The 27,312-nt window shown below is 44.4% G+C and overlaps 1 protein-coding gene across 1 annotated transcript; it reads left to right on the top strand.

The window, feature by feature from the left end:
• Positions 1-1,619: 1,619 nt before the first annotated feature.
• On the top strand, positions 1,620-26,909 carry LOC308677313 (uncharacterized protein). The gene is made up of 7 exons (XM_081343582.1): positions 1,620-1,749; positions 5,210-6,430; positions 18,698-19,594; positions 21,018-21,112; positions 23,365-23,532; positions 24,147-24,304; positions 26,589-26,909. The coding sequence occupies exons 2-7, from the start codon at positions 5,211-5,213 to the stop codon at positions 26,826-26,828; spliced, it is 2,778 nt and encodes a 925-aa protein (XP_081199708.1). The 5' UTR covers positions 1,620-1,749; position 5,210; the 3' UTR covers positions 26,829-26,909.
• Positions 26,910-27,312: the final 403 nt, after the last annotated feature.

Raw genomic sequence — 27,312 nt, 5'->3', positions numbered from 1 at the left:
GCCCTTCTCCAAAGACTCAGGGCGGCTTACAAGCTTAGCAGTAGCCTTTATTTGAATTAGCTGGTCTGGCCTGACGGGGGATTTGGGTTTTAAATTGTTGTTTTAGAATTGTATTACTGTTTTTAACTGGGCATTGATTTAATCTTTTTAACTTTTGTATTGTATTGTATTGTTATTTATATATGCCCTGTGAACCGCCCTGAGTCCCTAGGGAGAAGGGCGGTATACAAATCAAATAAAACTGAAACTGAAACTTCATTCTATGTATATGCCTGCTTATTAGGGCTTTCACACACACCACAAGTGGAATTATTACAAAGTCAGCTTATTGCCCCCAACAATCTGGGTCCTCATTTTACCTACCTCGGAAGGATGGAAGGCTGAGTCATTTTAATTCAAATGCTTATGACATGCAGGTACTTAGTAGGAAAACTCACTTATAAACATAAGGCTGTTTGTCATTAAACATGTAAACATAAAACAGTGCAAGTGGATTAAACTTTTCCTAATTCACTCTAAAGCTTTCCCTGCGCAGACCAAATGGGAGATCCGCTCCAGGTTTTCCAGCCCGCCCGCCCAGCTCCTGAGTCAAATGTGTCCTTAGAGCTAAGCAGCTGCTCTAACTGCTGCATTCCCCACCTGCCTTTCAAGTTGGGATAGACTGCAGCTGCTCTTCAACTTTAGAAGGAAAGACGCCCAGACCCCAGCCTGTAAAAAATCACGGACTACAGCAGGGGTGTCAAACTCAATTTCATTGAGGGCCGCATCAGCATTGCGGTTGCCCTCAAGGGGCCGGGTGGGTATGGCCAGGGTGGGCGTAGCCTCCTGGGTGGGCGTGGCTAGAGTGCGTATGGCCTATTGGGTGGGCATGGTCAGTTCTACATGGTTCGCATCAAGGGTGCCTATGGGGGCCTGGGCAGGAGTGGGACAGATCTGAGGGTCTCTGGCAGGAGGGTCTCTGGGCCAGGGCCAAGGCAGTGGGGGCCGTTCCCTCACTGTTTCCAGGATGGCTTTGCGGGCCACATGAAACCACTTCGCGGGCCAGATCTGGCCCCCGGGCCTTGTGTTTGACATGTCTGGACTACAGCTTCTTCTCCAATTGGTCCCGCTTTCCCTGCACAGACCAAATGGGAGATCCGCTCCAGGTTTTCCAGCCAGCCCTGTCCCTAAAGTTTCAGCACAACCCCTGACTTTTGAGAAGATTTTCATGGGTTAAAGTCGTTTTATACGCCAGGAAATACAGGTATAAAGCAACTCCACTATACTGTGGAGTTTTATGACCCTACACTGCTTGCTTACTCGTTGTTTCTCTCTGCCGCTGTTTTTCTATCTCTCACCAAGTTTCGTAGAGGCCACAAGCTTCGGGAAAACAGGGAAAACAACACTACAAAGCGAAAGGCGACCCAGCGCGGATGCGAGGCTCCAAACCAATGTATTGCTCTTCGTAAACTCTTCCTTTCTCCAACAGGTGGCGCGAGCATACCAAGTAAAGAGTCTACTCTAGCGTGCTTCGCTAAAGGTGGCTTCCGAGGCTTCCTTGCCCGCCAGAAAGATGGCGGACTCCTCTGGCTCAATGGAATACCATTGATGACGGCGAGGGGGCGAGGAGGGGACGAGCTCAAACCTCCAGCAACCCTTATTCCTGGGTAGCCCCTCGGTCACGGGCCTGCGTCTCTACGGTGGCCGTCACAAGTCGCTGCAAGCTGAGTGAGAATTCGGCTCGTCTCCCGTTCGCCCGCCGCTGAGCAGGTGAGTCGAACCTCCCGGATTCGAGCCCCAAAAAGATGCTCCGGAGCATCGCTCCGATTGGTATTTGCGCCAGGCAAGCTGGGTGGGAAGATGCGCCACATCCTCTTTGTTTGCCCGAGACCGGGCAAGGGCTATGCGCTGCCCAGGAATAGGTCTCGTCACTCAAGGCTGCTTGCTGCACGTCCTTTTTTTTTCCCATCTGAAACTCTGTCCGGTCTTAATGCAACCAGCCTTGTTGTTGAGCGTGGCGACCTCTTCGGGTAGCCACTTAAAAGCCAGGCAGCTTTCTCCAACTTGCTGCTTTCTAAGGAGTTGCGAGGACTATACTATATTGTAACGCCCTTATCCTCAGTCAGCGGGGAGCAGGAGACATATCTGGAGGGTTATTGGTTAGTTAGGAGATCGCTTCCTTGGATTCCTTAACATGTTAAGGACCACGCTGCTTTTGTTTCATTCATCCTGGATCCCTTTCAGTTTTGCTAAATCTTTCCCCACTTGCAAGATTAGGAGATAAAACTTGGGCAATCTTGGAGAAATAGCCTTTATGCCCACTCAGTTTTTCTGAGAAGTCAACCCTCGTGACTTACAAGATGTTCTCCACTCTAGTTATCCTCACAATCAGCTTGTGAGGTAGTCTGGACTAAGGGAGGGCGAAGATCCAAAGCTCTGTTGAATGGAGGCCCTGAACCTCAGCCTCTCCAGTTGCCATTACTGCTGTACTATACCTTTTTCCGACAGTAGGCCCTCGGAGATTATAGTTCAAGATATTAATACATTCCTCTGTTGCTACAATTGACAGAATTTGCGGTCTAAGCTAATGAGGAGGAGTATAGTGTAGGAAGAAAAGCCTCCATCATGGTTCCTCCAAGTGGGGAATAAACATGGCAACTGCTTTGGGAAGAAGGTTGTAGTTTATTGCAGAGGATAGGCAGACAGAAAGATGGATCCAACAGGAAAAGAAGGGGTGAGCACATGTGCATAGTGGGTTTTTATACCCCTTGGACTCTATTGTCTACAGTTACTTCCTGTTTCAAGCTTTGTATTTCCTTTGTCATCTATTCTGTCCTGAGCCTAGGTGTACCACTCTAGGATTCTTGCTGGTTGTCTGTCCAAGCCCACCTCCCTGGGGCTGGGGTATGTAGATTTCAGAAGTCTTAGCTTCAACCTTCCTGAATGGTTTACATCTGCATTTCTATAGAGTTGGTTTCTGCTTGGGGGAGGGAGACGTGGGGCTATTAAGAAAACCTGGGCATGCTTTTCTGCCTTTTAACTTCTTTTTAAGAAATGTATTTTCCTGCCCTTTTAATATTTCCTTCTCTGGGGAGATGACTTCCCACAATAGGATAGTAATGCCTGGTTTTGATCATTCTCTGTCAGTCCAAAAAATGAAATAAATACTCTAGAGTACATCAGCTTTCTCTTCTGGGAAGCAAGGGCAAATGGGTAATTTTCCTAGAAACAGATCTAGGGAATTCCCTGTTAATTATCTGTCAACTATTCCTGCAAATTGTCATCCATTTAATGCATTCAGTCAGATGAAGGTAGGCAGGTTGTATTTCTGAATATTCTTTTATTTAAATAAAAACAATTTCCTTGCAAGTAGAAAGATAAAAGAGTTGGGGCAAAAGTCTGATTTAGTATTTTCTCTTTCTTGTTTTATTGGCTGAATCAAAGAAGCTTCCTCCTTTCCAGTTTGGCTGCTTTCATACATAAAAGTAATATTTCACAAAATTTCACACTATAGTGCAGTGTAATAATTTCAATGGATAACAAAGATTTTGCTTCTTGTACACTTTTGGTTGTAATCTTATAGATTTGTGGCAGCTATTCATGAAAATAACCTGTAATTTACACATCCCATTTTATAGAAATCTTGTTTTTGCCACCTGCACTCTTCATATGTTTGGCTTTGCCACAAACATGAAACAAACATATAAGAACATGAAACTGTTGTTGAAGCACATCCAACTGAAATATCTGTGGAGATCTAAAGTAGTGGCTCTGCTCTTGGAATGCAGCACTGGTATACCAAGTAGTGTGGTTACATATGCAAATGGGACAGCCATGCAAGAAAGTCACAATAAAAAGAAATGGCACTCCGAAATAATTTGGTTCCAGGACAGAAAAATGTGTCATGTGAACCACTTGTTGACCGAGAAAGTTATTTTTGCCTCCACTTCACATAAAACTCAGACTGAGCAAAAAATTTGTAAAGCGATGAACAATGAAGGTAAAAGGTTTCCATTATTTGAGACAGATGTTTCCATGAATAACTAATGCCAAGCTTAAGGAGAACATTTTTATTGGTCCACAGAGCAGAAATGTCATCAGTGACAAGCAGTTTGAAGTCCTGACAATGGGGCTAGAGAAAATTGCCTGGAAAGCACTCAAGGTGTCATTGAGAATTTTCTTGGCAACCATAGAGCACCAAACTACATTAAGCTAGTTGACAAACTTCTTCCAGCATGCAAAACCATAAAGTGCAAAATGTCATTGCAGATTCATTTGCTGCATTCACACTTGGATTTCGTTCCTGAAAATCTAAGCACAGACAGTGACGAAATTGGTGAAAGGCCCCGCCAGGACATTGCTGCTATGAAAAAATGGTATCAGAGCAACAGGAATCTGTCAGTGCTGGCTGACTGTTGTTGGACACTGTAGCGAGAGGCATCTGACACCCAAGTGCAAATGAAAATCAGCAGCAAAACATTTTTAGCCCTGCTGAACTCATGCAATTTGTCAGAAACATTACATAATTAAATATGTTGTAGTAATTATTATTATTATTAATTTTATTTGTATACCGCCCTTCTCCCGAAGGACTCAGGGCGGTGAACAGGGCAGTACATGTTAAAAGACAAAATACAAAAATTAAAAGAGATTAAACAAAATGCTCACAACTCTTACAATAAGTTAAAACACATTAAAATAGGTTAAAACACATTAATAAAACCCAAAAAAGTTAATTTCATATTTCTGAAGACTCCTATATAATGCAGTCTTTCTGAAATTATATTTGCGTTTAGTTTGAAGGGCTATGAATATCATAATCACCTAAAGTTTTTCAGGAAGCAAAACATTTGAAAAAACTTGCTGTCTAGTGTTTACTTAGATCTGAATTATGTATACATCACCTTCATGTTTCTGTTTTTTATATGCTGGTTGTCAAAAAGTCATCCTTTTAGCTTTACACAATTCACAATTGTAGAGGACAGAGGCTAGAATATAATGCAACTTAAGTAAGCATAGATGGTATTGTAACCTTTAAATTAAAAAAAGACTTTTCCTCAGTTAATTTACCATTGTCTGTCTGGCTATTGATTGTAGGAATTTTAAATATTGAAAAGTTGAATAAGTCCTTAGTGTGAATATGGAAGATCTGACATTAAAACTAATTTTGACGAGAAGGGTAATTTATACAAGCTGACAAAATGTTCTCAACTGTATTTCTGTTTAATAGGATGGAAAAAAAGAAAATTTTAATGAAATCCAGTGTTGCTGCCTCCAACCTCCTGAGAACATTACATTCTCTCTATCAATTTGGACATTTTTGTGATGTTACAATATACACAGGCCAGCTGGAAATCCAACAAGAATTTTCCGTTCACAAAGCTGTTTTAGCAGCTTCTAGCAATTACTTTAAAAGCCTTTTTCTCAATAATGAAATGAAGAACGCCAAAAACTGCACAGTGATCCTCCAGGATATTCATGCCGAAGAATTTGTCTCATTCCTCAAATTTGTTTACACCGCAGAGTTAGAAGTTGAAGTGGACAGACTGCATCAGATGAAGGAAGTCGCTGAAAGATTTCAATGCAAGGATCTGCTTGAAATTTTTGAAGAAATGAAGGCTGTAGATGGAAACTTGGAACCACATGTTCATTTGGAAAAAAATGGAAGTGTTAGATTGCCTGGGAATCAAACAGGACTCGGAGGAGAAAAAGTACATGTTTTGGCTGCTGCACCGATGAAGAAACATTTGGGGAAGAGAATGAACCATTCAAAACCTACCACCAATTTGGATGATATTAAAAATAAACGTGTAAACCCTAATGAAGATAGGATTGTGAGTTGCAATTCCAAAGATGAGTCAGTGATGACATCTGAGCGTACCAATGAGACTGACTGTCCTTCATTAAATGAGGAGGACTTGAAGGAAGCCCACATCGCTTTAAGCAGGACATTGCCTGACCAAAAGGATGAAAGTAGCTCGACATTCTGTAAGGCCAAACTCAGAAAATCGACCCGCAGTATATCAAAAGTCTTGCCAAGAGCATATGCCGGTGACAAGCGTAATCATTTATTTCATTTCGCTGAGCAGCACCAATCGCACGTTGATCTGGAGCATAGGACAAGCCTGGGAATTAAGTATAGCTGCAATATTTGTAACCAACTCTTTCCCAATCGCCACAATCTAAGGCAACACAGGGTCACTGTCCACAACCGAGAGCAGACCTTCCCTGGTGACAAAAAGTTTCAGCACCAGAAGGATATCAGTGCTCATAACCTCGGGGTGCACGAAAAGAAGCAGCATCCGCAGCAGTGCCCCTACTGTGACAAAGTCATCAGCTCCAGGGGTGGCCTGACCGTTCACATACGAACCCACACGGGAGAGAAGCCTTATAAATGTCAGTGCTGTCCAGCCAGTTTTGCTCAGAGATCAGCCTTTACTAGTCACGTAAGGTAAATCCCTTTTTTTTTATAAAAAAAATGCATAAAAAGTAGACAACAGTGCCAAAGATAAGTTGGCTTGCAAGCTTTTTAGCTTTTGATTTTGTAGCAGAGTTCCTACATTATGCTCAGCCCTAGTGGAGCTGGTTTGGGTTTGGTTTACTATGGGGACATTTTTTGGTATGAATTTTATTAAAAATTTACAACGAACATAAAAAGTAACCCAAAGTAATAAAGTTACTCATAGGAAGACTAAGGAAGGAAGGAAAATATTAGGAAGCAAAGTAAGAAAGGGAGAAGAAGAAAATGTAAAAAGAAATAGAAAAACCTTCCATTTTGTTCTGCAGCAAATATAAATAGAATTACAATATTAGCTCTTATAAAATTCACTTTTTTCTATTATCCAGTTTTTTCTAATCATAAAAACCACAAATCCATGAGCACATTTTTTCTATTTCATGCAAAAAGTCTACAAGCAGTTTCCAGTCAGCCACAAATACAGATACTGTTTTTTCTTTAATCAAAGAAGTTAATTTAGCCATTACAAGTTCTATCTTCACCAACCCACTCCACAGTGGGTAATGTCAATTTTTTCCTTTTCTGAGCACATAAGAGTCTTTCTGCAGGTATCCTATATAAAAACAAAAGTTCCATGGTGTGTTTTTTTTTCAAATTGCCTGTCCATTAGCCCTAAAAGGAAAATCTCCTTCTGGATTAGTGCCTGTATTTATTATATCCATTTTTAAAGCTTTTTCTGTGCCCACTAAATATCGTAAAGCAGGGGTGTCAAACTCAATTTCATTGAGGGCCGCATCAGCATTGCGGTTGCCCTCAGGGGGCCGGGTGGGTATGGCCAGGGTGGGCGTGGCCTACTGGGTGGGCGTGGCTAGAGTGCGTATGGCCTACTGGGTGGCCATGGCCAGCTCTACATCGTTCGCATCAAGGGTGCCTATGGGGGCCTGGGCAGGAGTGGGACAGATCTGAGGGTCTCTGGCAGGAGGAGGGTCTCTGGGCCAGGGCCAAGGCAGTGGGGGCCATTCCCTCACTGTTTCCAGGATGGCTTCGCGGGCCACATGAAACCACTTCGTGGGCCGGATCCAGCCCCCAGGCCTTGTGTTTGACATGTCTGTCGTAAAGTATCCCTTCAGTGTGTTTACATTTCAAGCAGAGATTCAAAGTACTTTAATATATTCCAGAAGTTTCTATATACTAATGATATACCATTTTATAAAAGTTCTTGTTGAGGCTAGAACATAAAATACAATTAATCCCCAACCTACTGTTGAAAGAAAAATCTTCATCAGGGTCCAGTCCAAGCTGGGAATAAACAAAATGGAGACTGCTATAATAATAATAATTAATAATAATAATAATAATAATAATAATAATAATAATAATAATAATAATAATAATAATAATAATAATAATAATGATGATAATAATAAGTTGGAAGGGACCCTGGAGGTCATCTAGTCCAACCCCCTGCTAAGGCAGGAAACCCTATACCATTTCAGACAAATGGCTGTCCAGTCTCTTCTTAAAAACTTCCAGTGTTGGAGCATTCACCACTTCTGGAGGCAGCTTGTTCCACTGGTTAATTGTTCTAACTGTCAGGAAGTTTCTCCTTAGTTCTAGGTTGATTTTCTCCTTGACTAGTTTCCATCCGTTGCTTCTTGTCCTGCTTTCAGGTGCTTTGGAGAATAGCTTGGCTCCCTCTTCTTTGTGGCAGCCCCTGAGATATTGGAACACTGCTATCATGTCACCCCTCACCCTTCTCTTCATTAAACTACACATACCCAATTCCAGCAACCGTTCCCTATATGTTTTAGCCTCCAGTCCCCCAATCATCTTTGTTGCTCTTCTCTGTACTCTTTCTAGAGTCTCGACATCTTTTTTACATCGTGGTAACCAAAACTGGATGCAGTATTCCAGGTGTGGCCTTACCAAGGCATTGTAAAGTGGTATTAGTACTTCACGTGATCTTGATTCTGTCCCTCTGTTAATGCAGCCTAGCACTGTGTTGGCTTTTTTGGCAGCTGCAGCACACTGCTGGCTCATATTTAGCTGATTGTCCACTAGGACTCCAAGATCTCTCTCACAGTTACTACTATCGAGCAAGGTACCACCTATACTATACCTGTGCATTTGATTTTTCCTGCCTAAATGTAGAATCTTACTTTTTTCACCATTGAATTTCATTTTGTTAGATAGTGCCCAGTGTTCGAGTCTGTCCAGATCCTCCTGTATCCTCCTGTAAGCCTATCTTCTGGAGTGTTGGCTATTCCTGCCAGCTTGGTGTCATCTGCAAATTTGATGAGTTCCCCATCTATCCCCTCATCCAAATCGTTGATGAAGATGTTGAAGAGCACTGGGCCCAGAACAGAGCCCTGGGGCACCCCACTACACACTTCCTTCCATGTAGATGCAGTTCCATTGAGGACCACACGCTGAGTACGGCCTGTCAGCCAGCTACGAATCCATCTGGTGGTGATGCTGTCTAACCCACATTTTTCTATCTTATCAAGTAGTAGGTTGTGATCTACTTTATCAAATTCCTTACTGAAGTCCAAGTAAATTATATCTACAGCATTCCTCTGGTCCACTAGTTTTGTCACTTGGTCAAAGAATGCAATAAGGTTTGTCTGGCATGATCTGTTTTTGACAAACCCATGTTGGCTTTTAGTGATAACTTTGTTCACATCAAGGTGTTCGCTGATTTGTTGTTTGATTATCTTTTCCAGAATCTTCCCACGTATTGAGGTCAGGCTGATAGGTCTGTAGTTTCCTGGATCTATTTTTTCCCCTTTTTTGAAGATGGGAACTACATCAGCTCTCTTCCAGTCCTCTGGTAGTTCCCCAGTGCTCCAGGATCTTTGAAAAATATAGTTCAGTGGTTCTGAGATCACGTCTGCCAGTTCCTTGAGAACCTTGGGGTGTAATCCATCTGGTCCTGGTTATTTGAACTCGTCTAGGCTGGACAGGTGCTCACTTACCATTTTCTTGCCTATCTTAACTTGCGTTTCTATTCTGTTTTTTATGGCACTGGTTTTGGTAGGTTGGACGGTTTTTTCCCTTTGTGTAAAGACAGATGCAAAAAACGAGTTAAATAGTTCTGCTTTCTCCCTGTTGCTTGTCACCTTCTTGCCACTTTCCCCCACTAATGGACCAATCATTTCCTTAACTTTTTTCTTGTTTCTTAAAAGTTGAAAGAAGCTTTTTTTGTTATTTTTGACTTTGGTCGCAAGCCTTAGTTCATTTTGAACCTTAGCTTCCCTCACTTCATCTTTGCAGGCACGGGCTGTTTGCTGATATTCTGCCTTAGTTATGTGCCCCTCTTTCCACTTCTTATACTTGTCCTTTTTATCTTTCACTTTATCAGAGAGTTCTTTATGCAGCCATGCTGGTTTCTTCTTTGTTGGTATTGTGCTAGACTGGGCCTTTATTATCTCACTTTTCAAAATTTCCCAAGCTTCTTGAGTTGTTTTCCCCTTTAGGATTCTCATCCATGGAATTCTTCCCAAGGTCTCTCTAAGTTTATTGAAATTAGCTCTTTTAAAGTCCAAGACTCTAGTTTGGCTGTATTCTATTGCTTGTGCTTCCATAATGTTGAATTCCAATATTGCATGATCACTTCCCCCCAAGGTTCCTGTGGCTTTGACACTTTCTATCATTTCATCTCTGTTAGTGAGAATTAAATCCAATATGGCTAATCCCCTAGTTCCCTTCTCTACTTTTTTGGAGAGAAAGTTGTCTGCTAGGTTTGTCAGGAATCTGTTAGATCTTCCACTTGGTGCAGAATTTGTCTCCCAGTTGATATCAGGGTAATTAAAGCCCCCCATTACTATTGTGATGCGCTTCCTACATACCTTAGTTAACTGACTAGCAAAAAGTTCATCTATTTCCTCTGCTTGGTTGGGCGGCCTATAGTATACACCTATGGCAATGTCATTTTTTCCCCTTTTATATTGACCCAAATACATTCAGGTTTACAGTTTTCATCATTGTTGTGCTCTATTTCTGTAGAGATAAAGTTATTTCTTATATATAGAGCAACTCCACCTCCTCTTTTGTTTAGTCTATTTCTTTTAAATAATTTAAATCCCTCTAGCTGTGTGTTCCATTTGTGGGTTTCATCCCACCATGTTTCTGTAATGGCAACAATATCATATCCGCCCTCATTTACCTGAATTTCTAGTTTATTTATTTATTTATTTATTTAGTTATATTTATATACCGCCCTATTCCCTGAGGACTCAGGGCGGTTTACAGGGAATTAAAAATCCAAAATACAAAAATTAAGAACCAAATTAAAAATATTAAATTGACCCTGTAGTCAGTTAAAAAAAAAACAAACCCAAATTAAAAATTTCTCCTCAGTCTGGGCCCGAGAGCTCGAAGAGCCAGGTCTTCAGGCCCCGGCGGAATGATCGGAGGTCAGGGGCAGTTCTCAGCTCCACCGGCAGCTGGTTCCAGAGGGCAGGCGCCCCCACTGAGAAGGCCCTATCCCTGGGTGTCACCCGCCGGCAATCTCTTACCGGCGGGACCCTGAGCAGACCCTCCCTGTGGGAGCGCACTGGGCGAAGGGCGTTTGATGCCGGCAGCAGGTGTTCCCTCAGATATCCCGTACCCAGGCCATGTAGGGCTTTATAGGTGATAACCAGCACCTTGAATTTCACCCGGAGGGCAACCGGAAGCCAATGCAGCTCACGGAGTAGAGGTGTTACATGGGAGTATCGGGAAACCCCCATTACAACTCGCGCGGCCGCATTCTGCACCAGTTGAAGCCTCCGAGTGGTCTTCAAGGGCAGCCCCATGTAGAGAGCGTTACAGTAGTCCAAACGGGAGGTCACAAGCGCGTGAGTAACTGTGCGTAGGGCGTCTCGGTCCAGATAGGGACGCAACTGGCGCACCAGGCGAACCTGAGCAAAAGCCCCCCTGGTCACGGCTCCAATATGGTCTTCGAAATTGAGCCGTGAATCCAGGAGGACGCCCAAGTTGCGAGCCCTATCGACGGGGGGTAACACCTCACCCCCCATCATTAAGGATGGAATAACTTGGTTAACCCGAGATGCCGATATGCACAGCCACTCAGTCTTGGCGGGATTGAGACGGAGCCTGTTTCTCCCCATCCAGACCCGAACCGCCTCCAGGCACCGGGACATCACGGAGAGGGCATCACTGGGTTGGTTCGGGGTGGAAAGAAAAAGTTGGGTATCATCAGCGTACTGATGATACCCCACCCCAAAACCACGAATGATCTCGCCCAGCGGCTTCATATAGATGTTGAACAGGAGAGGCGAGAGAACCGACCCCTGAGGAACTCCACAAATGAGAGACCTCGGGGCGGATCTCTGCCCTCCTGTCAACACCGACTGCGAGCGGCCCTGGAGGTAGGAGGAGAACCACCGTAGAACGGTGCCTCCCACTCCCAGCCCCCTGAGACGCCGCAGTAGGATACCATGGTCGATGGTATCGAACGCCGCTGAGAGATCTAATAGGACCAGGACAGAGGAGCAACCCCTGTCCCTAGCCCTCCAGAGATCATTCACCAGCGCGACCAATGCCGTCTCCGTGCTGTGTCCGGGCCTGAAGCCCGATTGGTACGGGTCCAGATAATCAGTTTCCTCCAGGAACAGAGGGAGCTGATGCGCCACCACGCTCTCAACAACCTTCGCCAGAAAGCGAAGGTTGGAGACTGGACGGTAGTTGTTTAAAACAGCCGGGTCCAAAGCAGGCTTCTTGAGAAGGGGTCTCACCACCGCCTTCTTCAAGGCGGCAGGAAAGACGCCCTCCTTCAAGGAAGCAGTTATTACTGCATGGAACCAGCCTCGTGTACCTTCCCGAGCCGCATAAGCTAGCCAGGAGGGGCACGGATCCAACAAACAGGTGGTGGTGCTCAGTCTCCCCATGATCCTGTCCACATCATCAGGGGAAACAGGGTCGAACTCATTCCAGATAACGTGCTCAAGACCGCCTGATTCCTCCACATTAGACTCTGCCCAGTCAGAGTCCAAGCCGGTCCGGATCCGAGCGATTTTGTCCGCCAGATGATGACTAAACTCCTCGGCTCGTCCCTGCAAGGGATCCTCTCTCACCTCCTGATTAAGGAGGGAGCGAGTCACCCTAAACAGGGCGGCCGGGCGATTATCTGCGGACGCGATAAGGGCGGCAAAGTAGTTAGACTTCGCCGTCCTTATCGCCGCAAGATAAGACCTTATAAAGGTTCTTAACTGCAATCGGTCGGATTCGGATCGGCTGGATCTCCAACCGCTCTCTAGACCTCGTCTCCTCCGCTTCATCTCCCGGAGCTCCACAGAGAACCATGGGGCCCAACGGGATCTGCGTCGGGTCAGAGGTCGCATGGGTACAACGCAGTCGAGTGCCCTGGTGGCTGCCGTTTCCCAGGCCTCCACCAGGGCATCGACTGGGCTGTGGGTAAGGGTGATAGGTATAGGCCCAAGCGCCCTCTGGAACCGATCTGGGTCCATTAGGCGCCTGGGGTGGAACCACCTGGTCGGCTCCGCCGCCCAGCGGCGGGGGATGGCATGACGGAAAACCAGCCTCAGGAGGTAATGATCTGACCATGACAGAGGGGTGATGGACGGAGAACCCCCTCCCAGATCATCCAACCACTGTCCAGACAGGAACACCAGGTCGAGAGTGTGACCCCCCTCATGAGTCGGGCCCTCAATAACCTGGGTCAGGCCCATGGCTGTCATGGAAGCCATGAACTCCCGAGCTAACTCCGACAACCCTCCCAGTGATGGCAGGTTGAAGTCACCCAGGACTACAAGCCTGGGGAACTCCACCGCCAACCCTGCGAGGGTGTCGAGCAGCTCGGGCAGGGCTGTTGCCACACAGCTGGGCGCCAGGTATGTAAGCAACAAGCCCAACTGAACCCGAGGACCACACCTCAAGAGGAGGGTTTCACTCCCGGCCATCTGGACAATGGTGGCCTCCCGGGGACACAATGTCTCCCGAATAACCACTACCACCCCTGCCCTGAGCCCGTGGCTGGTGCAGCACCCGGAAACCCGGCGGGCATAACTCGGTGAGAGGCACCCCTCCCTCCGAGCCCAGCCAAGTTTCCGTGATGCACGCTAGATCCGCACATTCCTCCTCGATCCGATCACGGATGAGGGGAGCTTTATTAACTACGGATCTAGCGTTAAAATAGACCAGCCTGAGCTCAGGGGCCTGATCACCCTCATCCCCGGGTAAGAGGGTGCTAACCGGGGGGTCGGAGCGCGCCACCGCTCGAAGATAGCGGGGGCGCGATCCCAGATGTTGATATGACCCTCCGCGCAAACACCTGCTGCCATACCCTATCGCCGTGGGGATTCGATGCCCCACCCCCACATTCCCAGCGCCAGCAGCCACCTCCCCCAACCCCGTCCCACCAGGACCTCTAACAGGACCAGACTGAGTGCCGGTTACAGATTCCCTCCCCACCCCCCCCCTCCCTCCCCCTCCCTAACCTCTTAAAATAACCGGCTAAAAATCTGATCAGGGGCCTCTTAGCGCGTCTTAACTCGAGGCCCCTATCCAAGCCCAACCACCTCTCGGAGTCCCAAAGCTTGGGCCCGTCATTAAGGGGAGTATGAAAACAGGCGACAGGTCGCGCCCATGAGGCAGGAACCGCCCTAAGGGCATACAAGTCCGCTTCGGAATAACGATGGATCATATAGCACTCAAATAGTCTCTTGGGGCCGATGTTGTAAATATGGCCAAGGATTGTTCGTTGATGGTACAAAGATGGAAAAAGAACAGGTCCAGTGGGCATATCTCTCAATCTGCAAAGCCATCTCAGCTCTCACCTGAGATGGAATTCCAAGGGACAACCTCAGCCGTCCTCTCACTCCGGCTGAGGAGTCTAACTGGAGCAGAGAGAGAAAAGGGGAGTCCTAAGCCAGGCCCACCCCAACTGGTCTCCCACACCAGTGAGGTGGTCGCTGACCAGTCCAAAACCGTCCTCCCACCACGGTTCGGTCCCGTCCACACTGGATTATCCATAGGGAGATCTTAATTCCCATCAGGTATGGAGCTAGCCGTAATGCCTGCCTGTCAACAAAAGAAGTAAGGAACAGGCAGGCCAGGCCTCTGTCAATCCTCACAACGCCAGCCCGCACCGCCAGTCTGGGGGGGGGGAGAACAAAACATTCTCTCCCCAATGTCCATCCACCAGTCCAAGCCATCCTTCAACGGCGGAGAGAAGTGATCCCAGCAGTTATGTGTTTTTTTTTATTATTTTTTTATTACATTTATATCCCGCCCTTCTCCGAAGACTCAGGGCGGCTTACAAGTTTAGCAGTAGCCTTCATTCTATGTATATGCCTGCTTGTTAGGGCTTTCGCCCCCCCCAAGCGGCATTATTACAAAGTCAGCTTATTGCCCCCAATAATCTGGGTCCAATAATCTGGGTCCCCAATAATCTGAGTCCTGGAATTCACTGACATGTCCGCCGAGGCCGATAACCAGGCCCACAATCTGCAACCACCATCCGGGAGAAAAAGGAGGCTCCTCGCCACCAAAGAACGGTGTCAGCCAGCAGATGGTCGTAAAAGGATCTCCATCCGGTGGGGTCGTCGCCGCTGCCCCTCCGACAAGCAGAGGGTATCCACGGCGAACAGGCAGAGGAAAGAAGGCAGGTGAGGCGTCCTGGGCTTCACGGCGCTGTAGCGGTGATTGACGCCATAACAGAGTTCTGCAGGTCAGCAGGGATTGTCAGCGCTGCTCATTCAGATCAACAGGCCACTAGCTCGGGGGGGTGGGAAGGCTCAGCGTCACGAAAAGTAGCATCCAGGAGCCGTTTCAAAGATCCCCCAATCCCTAAAGTCGCCTCAGCCCGCAAGCAGATAAAAACAGGCAGACGTCCCGAGCTTCACAGCGAAGCAGCGCTCGGCGCCATAATAGAGCTCAGCAGTTCGGCAGGCAGTTCTCAGTTCTCAGCGCCACTCGCTTGAATCAACAAGCCGCTATTCCGGGGGGGGGGCTCAGCGCCACGAAAAGCAGCGCCCAGCAGCTGTTTTGAAAAAAACCCCAATCCCAAAGTCGCCTCGGCCAGCAACAGCATGAAATCAGCTCAGCCAGCGGCAGGTGAAAAGAAGCAAGGCAGACGTCCAGGATTCACGGTATAGCTGCGCTCGGCGCCATCATGAGGCCGGCAGGTCGGCAGACGGCAGATGTTAAAAACGCCGCTAATTCGAAGGGGGGGGGGCTCAGCACCACCGAAAACAGCGTGTAGCAGCTGTTTTTAGATCCCCCACCCCCAGAATCGCCTCAACATACCTAGGGCTTCCCAGAGCAAATTCCTTTGGGGCCCTCAAAGAGCACCCGAAGCTTAAGTTGCAGCCGTCGCCATCTTGGGCAGAAAAAAAAAACTGTTCATACTCTGCGCATTGGTGTACAGACATTTGAGTCCTTTATGACTGACCCTGTGTTTACTTGCTACATAACTTGTGTGGTGCCTAAGTTCCCCTATTTTCTTAGATTGCCGGGGACAGTGATGTTCTGTATCAATTAACTCACTGTCCCCATTGTTTAGTTTAGAAAGAAGGTTGTAGCTTATTGAAGAACAAAAGCAGACAGAAGCGTGGCTCTGGGAAAGCTGACCACATATAATAGAGAGTGGTGGGTTATTATACTTTCTTGAGCTTTTGTTTGGAGTTCTTCCTTCTTTGAGGCTTTGTATTTCCTGTGTCATGTACTTTGACTTGAGTCTGAGTGTGCCTTTCTGGTATTCTGATGGTGGTGGTTAATCCTATTATGCCCCAAAGGTCATATCCTGCTTCCCTGGGGGTGTGGCTGATGGCTGTGGGATTTTTGGTGTGAGGGATTGTTGATTCTAGGGATCTTTGTCTTTCTAATCCCATCAGCTCTAAGATTCCAGGTGCCAGTCTTTCTGAAAGGATTATGATATCTGCATTTCTACAGAGCTGGTTTCTGCGTGGGGGAGGGAGACTTGGGGCTATTAAGAAAAACTGGGCATGCTTTTTTGCCCTTTTAAGATCTTTTGAGGAAAGATCTTTAAGATCTTTTGCCCTTTTTAATATTTCCTTCTCTGGGGTGGGGAGCTGACTTCCCACACTACAACCAGTCACTTTGCAACTGTTCAAAGTTACAGCGCCGCCCCCCCCAAGTTGTTTACCACCCAGTCTCAAAATGTTGACTTCTGTAGTAAGTCCCCCTCATTCCTCCCATTGGGCCCTACACCCTCCTCCTCACCCAGTGTCACACAGTCACTTTTTGAAGATCTCTGGAGCTCAGATTTGGAAAGCAAAGCAAGCTGCTTTGTTGCTGGACTGTGCAGCGCAATCCTAGAAGTGGCTACCACGAGTGGCTGCAATTCAGTGCTGCCACTTAAAAAAATTTGGTGGCCACTTTGGTGATTATACCACATGGGCCCAACTATGGCATGCTTTGCTTTGCTTTCTTAATGCAACCTGTGCATGTTCCACAGTGTTTATATTATATCAAATAATCTAATAAAGGCTTTGCTGGCATTTCAAACTATCCTCTTGCCGGTTCCTTTATTTAAATTATTTTCAAAAAAAATTCCTTAAATTTTTTACAATCCTGGACAACTTCATCTACTACATTTAATCTCTGTCCTCATTTTTAATACAACAAAACAAGAAGTCCTAAGAAGAATAAAACAGACCAGCCCCTGCCTGGTTGTTGTTGTTTTTTCTCTCTCACTTTAGTCCATCTCAGTAACCTTCACTACAGCAAAGCTTATGTTTCCATGGCAACTGAGCACCCATAGTTTACCTTTAGCTTATTTCTTTCTATGCAAACTTCACCAATCACTTAACCTCTTTAAAAATAACTAGTATCATTCCCATGCCAGGCTGATCTTATTAGCTGGCTTAATGAAAAATTGTAGCAAAGCACTTTCATCAAAAGTAAAATAAAAATAAAAAATAGAGAAGAAAAAGACTGTCCCCTTGTGTGTTTTTTAAAAACATTCTTATAGCTTCTCTTAGTTGAGCTTTCTGCAAGTAAATCTTAAATTGTTAAATCAAAGATTTTGAAACTCCTTATGTGGGAGCTTGAGACAAAGTTACTGAGAGTGAAGGTTTGTTTTCCGAGCTTGTGGGTTGGTTTCCGAATGTTTCATTACCAGGCTAGGTAACATCTTTAGCAAAGTTTTTGTTGTTGTTAGTTGTGAAGTCGTGTCCGACTCATTGCGACCCCATGGACAACATTCCTCCAGGCCTTCCTGTCCTCTACCATCTTCAGGAGTCCATTTAGGCTCACACCTATTGCTTCAGTGACTCCATCCAGCCACCAAATTCTCTGTCGTCCCCTTCTTCTCTTGCCCTCAACCTTTCCCAACATTAGGCTCTTCTCCAGTGAGTCCTTCCTTCTCAGTAGGTGGCCAAAGTGTTTGAGTTTCAACTTCAGGATCTGGCCTTCTAAAGAGCAGCCAGTTTAGGGGATGTCCTTGTTCTTCTGTTTATAAGGGCTTTGTAGGGTCAGTATGTCTTGTGATGGGTAGGGTGTGGGTGTGTCAAGTGAGAGTCTTGTGATGCATCTTGTGATGGGGAGGTTACATCAGGTGAGGGTCATGGGAAGGTGAAGTGCTGGTTGAGGGGGACTTGGGTGGGTTGGTTGAGGGTCAGTGCTGTCTCTGTAATTGGTTTGGATCCTGAGGGGTTCATAGGCTGGCTGTTAGGTCAGTATATCTGTGGATGGAATCGCTTGTGGAGTGCCAGGCTTCGATGAACTCACGAGTGTGGCAGGTGGTAGCATGGCCAATTTTGGGGTTCTCCAGTCGAACTGGTGTTGTTTGGTGTCAGAATCCAAATCAACCACACAGCTAACCAGAGACAGCACCAACCCTCAACCAGCACTTCACCTCCCAGTGACCCTCACCTGATGTAACCTCCCCATCACAAGACTCTCACTGATGACTCACGCTTGACCCATCACAACACCCATTACAAGTCCCTCACGTGACACAGCCATACCTGACCCATCACGAGACCTGTTGCCCACACAGAGCCCTTGAAGAACACTGATACTGACATCTCCTAAACTCCGCTGAGGATGTGACCTAGCCTGGTAACGAAACATTTGAAAACCAACCCCATAAGCTCGGAGAACGAACATTCGCCCTCATCCTACCCCCGAGCTACAGATATTCACCAGTTATTGGGCAAAATCAGGCTTACAGCTCTCATTTGGGGAGATACTATGTACAAATGGGTTTTTGAAGTCTCTGTAATGCTCAACGTTCCATTTTCCTACCTATAAATTCTTTTTTTTCTCCAATAGAAAGATACATGAATCCAAGAAAGGTGAAAAACGCAAGCCTGCTTACTGGACAATAGTTCCACCAGCAGAAAAAGTAGATGTGGTAGATAGTAGAATCAATAGGAATAACAAAACACAACCCAAAGTGCCAAATCATGATCTGCAAAGGGAAATACTTGGCAAAGCTACTCAGGAGCCTGAGGAAGAAGCTGGTAGATCTCTTCCAGAGGAAGCGCCACCTGACAAAAAAAACAAGAAGCTGGCACTAGGTGCTGAAACTAATGCTAAAAAAGGGGACACTTGTAGGCAAGGGACTGTGGATGCGAAAGGAAATGGAGAAAAAGTTTGTGACGCAGGCGTAGGCAGCAATAAAGGCAAGGAGGCCTTCTCTTCAGATGATAATCACAGTGAGGACTCAAACGTTCACGATACAGAAGACTGCGAGCAGGACGTAAATTGCGAGGTTAACAAAAACAAGGTCATCCCAGCATCTACTTACATCATAAATTGTACCAAATGCACCGAGAAGTTTCCATCACAGAGGAAATACGTCATCCACTGCAAAGAAATTCATCGTTCCTTGCCCGGGAAAGTATATCAGTGTGATGTTTGCGGCAAATCCTTGGCAAGTCACAACAGCTGGAAGGAGCACCAAGCCTGCGTTCACACAGAGGACCGGAAGTTTGCCTGCACCGTGTGCAATGCTACTTTTAAAAGAAAGAGGGATGTGAGGACTCACTACATGCGGAAGCACGAAGGCCGAGTGAAGCGTCCCCTTTGCTCCGTCTGTGGAAAAATGCTGAGCTCCAGAACAGCCCTCGTCTTCCACATGAGGACCCACACGGGAGAGAAGCCATATCAGTGTGGCGTTTGTGGCTCAAGATTTGCTCAGCCATCACAGCTCAAGATTCATACCAGGTCAGCTTTCTACTGCCTCTTCCTTCTCCTCCCCACACATTTTGTTTTAAAATATTTAAACCTACTTGTTATGTAAATTGAATATTTCTTTCTTTTTTTTTCTTTTAAAGGCAGAGCCTTAAGATACGCTTCTTGCACGTAGCCCTATGCTCAGCCCTTATTATATCGAATCTGAACCAGGACACCAATTCTTTCCCCCTATTTTAATAGAATACTATTTCCTTGAATTGGGTGATTTTTTTTTCTCTCTCTCTGATACTTCTCATCAGCTCTTAAACATGTAGAAAAATAAGAAATCTTTATTTCATCAGGCCAGGATTTCAACTCCAGCATTACATCTCCCTTCATTTTGCCCTAGTCAAGAGAGTTACGTGATGAACCGGCATACTTCCTGCCGGTCCTGGATTTTGCCGCTGCAAAGTTACTGCCTAATTGTAATTTATTATAATAATAATAAATTAATAATAATAATAATAATAAGAAGAAGAAGAAGAAGAATTGTAGTAGTAGTAGTAGTAGTAGTAGTAGTAGTTGGAAGGGACCTTGGAGGTCATCTAGTCCAACCCCCTGCTCAGGCAGGAAACCCTATACCATTTCAGGCAAATGGCTGTCCAGTCTCTCCTTAAAAACCTCCAGTGTTGGAGCATTCACCACTTCTGGAGGCAGGTTGTTCCACTGGTTAATTGTTCTAACTGTCAAATAAGTTTCTCCTTAGTTCTAGGTTGCTTCTCTCCTTGACTAGTTTCCATCCATTGCTTCTTGTCCTGCTTTCAGGTGCTTTGGAGAATAGCTTGACTCCCTCTTCTTTGTGGCAGCCCCGGAGATATTGGAACACAGCTATCATGTCACCCCTCACCCTAATAAGATGGAGGGCTAAATTATTAAATACATATAGAATGGTGAAATAAACTCTATGGATTTAATTAGAATTCTGTTATATTTTACTACAATAAAATACAGTTTCTCTTTAATTTAGTATAAGTTAAAATGGAATGAAATCAACTTTGTGTGTGTGTGTGCTTGTTCTACCCAAAGTTTGCCAAAAATCAGTTTAAAAGTCCTTGGCCCTTAAATGTTGTATGCCTCAAAAAAAAAAAAACAACACCTGGAAATCATTTTGCCCAAATCAATAAGCGGAGGCAGCTTCTTTTGTAGTGAGTTGCTTTCCTGTATACTTTTCATTTGTAGTATAAGGTCTGGATCAGGGGTCTTCAAAGTTGGCCCTTTTACCACTTGTGGACTTCAACTCCCATAATTCCTCAGCCAGCATGCCTGGCTGAGGAATTCTGGGTGCTGAAGTCCACAAGTGGTAAAAGGGCCATGTTTGAAGGCCCCTGGTATTGATGAACATCTTGCAAAGTTTGCAAAGCAACATTTGGTTTTAAATACCTTTGACAGTATTTCCATCTCCCTCTGAACGCAGGTCACACACAGGTGAAAAGCCATACATCTGTGAGGACTGTGGGGCGTCTTTTGCTGATAAAGGCAAACTTACCGGTCATAAGAGGAAACATACAGGTAAGGCTTAAATTATGAGAAGTGTGTGGTAGTGGCTGTTTGTTCCTCTTTTTTATGTATGTATGTATGTATGTATGTATGTATGTATGTATGTGTGTATGTGTATATGTATATGTATATGTATATATTAATGAGAAGAAAATCAATAGTAAGGTACCTTGATTCAAACAATTCAACCTGTTCTCTGATAGTCACATAGAGAACAGCCTGGGTCTGATTGCACATGGGTGCACATGTTCCTGGTTTCCTACTGCTTGTAGCAGTGGGAAAACGGATCAGTTATTCACTGGAAAGCCTTTTTTTTTTGCCCAGTGGCTGGTAATGAAAAGGTTCCCTACAGTTCCAAAAATCTACATATAATGTAGGCAAATGTTGGAAGTTTCCCACTCATTCTGCAAGATCAAGCTGTTACATTACAACTTTGCCTACTGTTAGTCCAGGGGTAGGCAACCTTGGCTCTTTTATGACTCGTGGTCTTCAACTCCCATGCTGGCTCAGGAATTCTGGGAGTTGAAGTCCACGAGTCATAAAAGAGCCAAGGTTGACTATCCCTGTGTTAGTCCAACAGCCTTCTGCCTCGCAGAGATCCTTCAGGAGAAAAGGAATGCTTAACTCTTCCCCTGAATGTCACCTTTTCTTTTTTGCAGAATTTTAGGAGAAATGAAGGGGTAAACTTAAACTGCCTCTGTCCATTCATACTTTTGTTTTACAGAAGGGATTGTTTGCAAAAAAAAATGGCTGTCGGGTGACAGTTTTTCAGTGTAATAGAAGAAAAAGAAACAAGAGTACAGGTAGTTCTTGGTTATTGACAGCCCTCATTTAGTGACCATTTTTAATTACACGGTGTAAAAAAAATAAGCTTTGCAACCAATCCTCACATTTATGACCATTGCAGTGGTCCCATCATGGGATTGCTATTTGGACCCTTCGCAACTGGCTTGTGTAAAATTGTAAGTCGTGGTCTTGTAATGTTTTGTTTAACAACCATGGTGATTCGCTTAACAGTGGAAAGGGAAGTGAGGATATAAGCCTATCATGGTCGTCTGGTGTTTCATTGAATGACTATGGTGCTTAGCAATAGAGTTGCCAGTCCCAATTTATGGTTGCTAAGTGAAAACTACTGATAGTCCTTGACTTATGGTTTTACATCATGCCAGTCATTAAGCAGGTCATTATGTGACTGCATCTTTTTTTTTTTTCATGGTTGTTAAATCCATGGCGTGTAATGGGCATTGCTGGAAACTGGAAGTAAACTCCAAAATGCAATCACGTAACTATGGGGGGAAGGGGCAGGCCATCAGAACTTCAAATCTGTATTGCAAGTGCCTTTATCAGGTCCTGTCATAGTTTCAAATGGCTTGCCAAGGGACCAGTTGTATGTATAAGGTAAAGGTAAAGGTTCCCCTGCACATGCGTGCTAGTCGTTTCCGACTCTAGGGGCCGGTGCTCATCTCCGTTTCAAAGCCGAAGAGCCAGCGCTTGTCCAAGGACGTCTCCGTGGTCATGTGGCCGGCATGACTAGACGCCAAAGGCGCACGGAACGCTGTTACCTTCCCACCGTAGTGGTCCCTATTTTTCTACTTGCATTTTTACGTGCTTTCGAACTGCTAGGTTGGCAGAAGCTGGGACGAGTAACAGGCGCTCACTCTGTTACGCGGCACTCGGGATTCGACCCGCCAAACTGCCGACCTTCTGATCGACAAGCTCAGTGTCCTAAGCCACTGAGCCACCGCGTCCCATTTATAATGTTATAATGTTACAAATATAATGTTATATAATGTTATAATGTTATATAATGTTACAAATAAGCCCTTGGGCATGTGAGAATTAGGATACAGCAAACTGACAGAAGTTCAGATTCTTCATGGCTTCACATAATACTGTTCAGCAGGGCTTTCTTTTGTCATAGAACGCTCAGAACAGCGTTCCGGCACCTTTTTTGGATAGAACCTTGTACATTTTTCTTTTACAAAAAAAGCACTGCTGTTCAGTATTATGAGCACTAAAATTCCTGGAAGGTTTTTAATAGTTACAGGGAAGGAAAAGAGAAGTATATTAAGAAAAGCTCGAGCAAACATTATTTTGGAAAATCTCCGATGGGTGATCTTCAACTTGGGTGATCCTGCGTTAGAACGGAAATATTCATTCATTATCCCTTTTCTGTCCTCTGTGTAACATTGCTTACCATAAAAGAGAATATAGTGATGGCTACAGCAGATACATTAGTATGTATGCATGTATTTTCTTTACAGGAGAACGCCTCTTCAGATGTGATGTGTGTGGGAAACATTTTGCTACCAAGGAATATTTAAAATGTCACAAGCGTTGTCACATGGGAGCTAAGCCATACAAGTGTGACGTGTGTGGGAAAACCTTTGGATTGAGAGCTTCATTAGCCCAACATAGTAATGTTCATGCAGGTAGGGAACAAATGGTGTATTGGAGAGATGCGAATGCAAAGCAGGTGTCTGGGAATTGGTGTTCACAATTACCATCATTCCTATATGTGAATCACGTAAAGGAAACTAGGACCCCCATAGTTTTCCTGTCCGTTTTAAAAATAATGTCTTTCTGTTCATTAATTGCACTTAAAATAATTTAGTTTGTAAGCCAAACATTTAGGCATCTACATAGAGCCCTGGTGGCACAGTGCTTAGAATGCAGTATCGCAGGCTGGCTCTGCCGAGTGCCAGCAGTTCAATCCTCACCGGCTCAAGGTTGACTTAGCTTTCCATCCTTCCGAGGTCGGTAAAATGAGGACCCAGATTGTTGGGGGGGCAATAGGCTGACTCTGAAAACCACTTAGTTTTCTTAGGCTGTAAAGCACTATGAAGGAGTATGTAAGTCTAAGTGCCACTGCTAAATGCTCTGCCAGTTCAATACCTTTGCAGGCATGATCTACCGTAGCCTGTCTTCACCTCTTACAGGCCACAAAAGTCAGAAAGCAAATTAAACGTATGTTTTAAAAAGTGACATTAGCATTGGAAATAAACTAATAACTGGTTGGTTTCTTCAACATTCCTTCTCTTCCCAGAGACTCCTCCTTATTTCTGTGAGCAGTGTGGAAAGACGTTTACTCAGCAAGGAGCCCTAAGACGCCACCAGCGTATTCACTCTGGAGAAAAGCCATACAAATGCAGGGCTTGTGAGAGAACCTTCACAGATACGTCTACCCTGAGGAGGCATGTATTGGTATGTTCAGTCGTTTGTGCTACAACTTTTTTTTTTAATATACTTTATTAAACAAGTTTTAAATAAAAACAACAAAAACATTATTACAAAGTACTGAAAAGTGCGTCAAATAGAAAAACACCAAAACATCCTATACATCAAAAAAACAAAACAACAACATTAAACAAGACCGGGGAGTGTAATACTACCCCTAATTTTCTTTGTCTTCATACATCCCAGGCTAAGTAACTTTTAATTACCAAATATTAGAAATCTATAATTGTATATATCTCCAGATTCTATACCTCAAATAATAATACACAATCATCTGGTATTTCCCCCGTTGAAATTAAATATTCTATTTTGTAACCATGAATACCAGGAGTCCCAACTTTTATTAAAAAGTGATTCACTTTTCCCTTTGAGAATATATGTCATTCGATCTGACTCTGCACATAGTAATACTTTCTCTATTACTTGATAGTCCGTTGGGATTTCCTTCGTCTTCCAATATTGTGCATAAGTCATACGCGCCGCTGTTGTAATATGTATTACTAGATACCAAACATTTTTTAGTACTTCTTGTGGCTTCATCCCCAAGAGGAAAATTGAAAATCATATCCTGTTATTTGAAATAACCAATTTTTTATATTGGTCCAGTAACGCCTAACCTTTGGACAAGTCCACCATTGATGGCAGAAAGTGCCCCTGGCAGAATCACATTTCCAACATTTATCATTTGCATTGGGAAACATTTTTGAAATTCGTGCGGGAGCTAAGTACCATCTATACAACATTTTGTACATATTTTCTTTAAATGCCGTTGCTAACGTTAATTTTATATTTTTCTTCCAAATTTGTTCCCATTCTAATTCTATAGTGCGACCAATATTTCTCCCCCAGGCAATCATTACATCATTTACTGTTCCCCCTTCCATCCCATGGAACAAAAGTAGATTATAGGTCTTAGATAAAAATTTAGCATCACTTCCCCATAAAATCTTGTCTAATTCTTGTGGGATTATATTGATTCCAAATTCCTGCTTATCCCTATTAAACCTTGAGCTTTTGTCTGCAGGAATAGAGGTCGGTTTATGTGCTGAGGTCATTAAAAAAAAAAGTTCTCTCGCGGAGGTTTTTTTTTTTTTAAGCCATGCATGACATTGTAATCATTTTTCATCCTTCTGTCACTTTATGCATTGTGGTACAGCTGCTGGGGTAGGGAAGCAAAAGCACCTCTGCATGGGCAGAGAAAATTGACAAAGCCCCGTGATTTCTGCCCTGCTTCCTTATAATACAACTCTGTAATGCACAAGGATTACACCAGCGTTTTCCAACCTTAGGAACTTGAAGATGCGTGGACTTCAACTCCCAGAATTCCCCAGCCAGCATAGCTGGCTGGGGAATTCTGGGAGTTGAAGTCCACGCATCTTCAAGTTCCTAAGGTTGGGAAACGCTGGATTACACAACTTTGGGAAGCTGAAGGGCCAGCAACACTCACACGGCTTGTGGTTTCAAAGCAACTTTGAAGTTACCTTGGGTTAGATCCATGGTGGTAAACCGATGGCACGCGTGCCACAGGTGGCACACAGAGCCCTCTCTGTGGGCACGTGCGCTGTCGCCCCAGTCTTAGGCCTTCAGCTGGGTGTTATAAAACCTTTTCGCTTTAGGCCGCCACCGCCATGTGCAAAAAAAAAAAAGTTCAATCAATCAATTTCAACTTCTTGCAGGGCAAAAAAAAAGATCTTGCAAACTTGGAATTGATTGAACTTTTTAGTCCCACCCAGTCTGCCATTACCACCACAGCCCTGCCCACTCAATGGGCCACACCCACCTGGCACCCGGCGATACATCAGTGGGTTTTGGGTTGCAGTTTGGGCACTCAGTCTCTAAAAGGTTCACCATCACATGGTTAGATCAATGTTTTTCAAACTTGGCAACTTTAAGAGGAATCAACCTCAACTCCCAGAATTCTCCAGACAGCATGCTGGCTGGGGAATTCTAGGATCTGGTCCACATATCTTAAAGATGATTGTTCGATTCTTCAATGTAGGAGAGAAAACTCTGTAGGAAGGGTAATATACTTGTCTTATTGTGGCTAAATAAAGAATGTTAGGAACTCAAGTCACTGAACTGCGAATGCTTTAAAAAAATCAATAAACTAATAAATAATAAACTGATCCAGATTTCATTTTTTAAGAGTTAATGACCCTATCTATAAAAGGGTTTTGAAAATACATTTTTATGTTTCACAAGCCAAATGAGACCTTGAATAGTAAAGTATTTTTATTTCCTTCTTTCATAGGTCCATGATCGGAATGCTCATTGGAGAAGTTTCTTAATAGATCTTACTGTCAAAAAGGATCATAACTGGTCCAAAATAGAGACTTTGCCTACTGTTTCTATGCAAGAGAATTCTACTAGAGTTTTGTCTGATTGCCAAGAAAAATGCCACACATCAAAAAACACAAATGTAAAAAAAGTAGAACAGATACCAAGCAATACTAATGTGAAAGAATCTGAACCTACCCTCATGCATTTATAACTATCAACAATTAAAGTTCAATATGGATATAAACTTCTCATATTATTTCAATGTTTTTCCTTGTATAGGAAGATTCTCCAAATGCTTGCAGAATCTACAGACATGGCATCAGCTTGGATTCTGATATGGAATAGTTTCTAAATGTGCTCTTTCTCTTAACTTAAATGCTGATGTTTTAAACAGCTTTTGAAGACTAGTCCAGGGGTAGGCAACCTTGGTTCTTTTATGACTCATGGACTTCGACTCCCAGAATTAGGAATTCTGGGAGTTGAAGTCCATGAGTCATAAAAGAGCCAAGGTTGCCTACCCCTGGACTAGGCAGACATAATAAGCAAGTTCTATCAGGTTGCCTGCGATCAAACCACTATGGGCCATACTGAAGGTCATGTACAGTCAGAGCGCGTTCATCCTTGTTTTAAAGGAAAGATATGGCCAAAGTTGAAAAGGGTAATAAACATAAATGTGTAAAAATACAGAACACCCA

The sequence above is a fragment of the Vipera berus genome, assembly GCF_964194415.1.
Source record: "Vipera berus genome assembly, chromosome: 1".
NCBI lineage: Eukaryota > Metazoa > Chordata > Lepidosauria > Squamata > Viperidae > Vipera > Vipera berus.
The sequence above is the reverse complement of the archived record's forward strand: the minus strand, read 5'-3'. Positions and strand labels throughout refer to the sequence as shown.

Coding starts and splice junctions, on each gene's coding strand:
- LOC308677313 (XM_081343582.1), top strand. CDS start 5,211: ATGGAAAAAAAGAAAATTTTAATGAAATCCAGTGTTGCTGCCTCCAAC. Junction 6,431..18,697: donor GCCTTTACTAGTCACGTAAG/GTAAATCCCTTT, acceptor TTTCTCCAATAG/AAAGATACATGAATCCAAGA. Junction 23,533..24,146: donor ACATAGTAATGTTCATGCAG/GTAGGGAACAAA, acceptor TTCTCTTCCCAG/AGACTCCTCCTTATTTCTGT.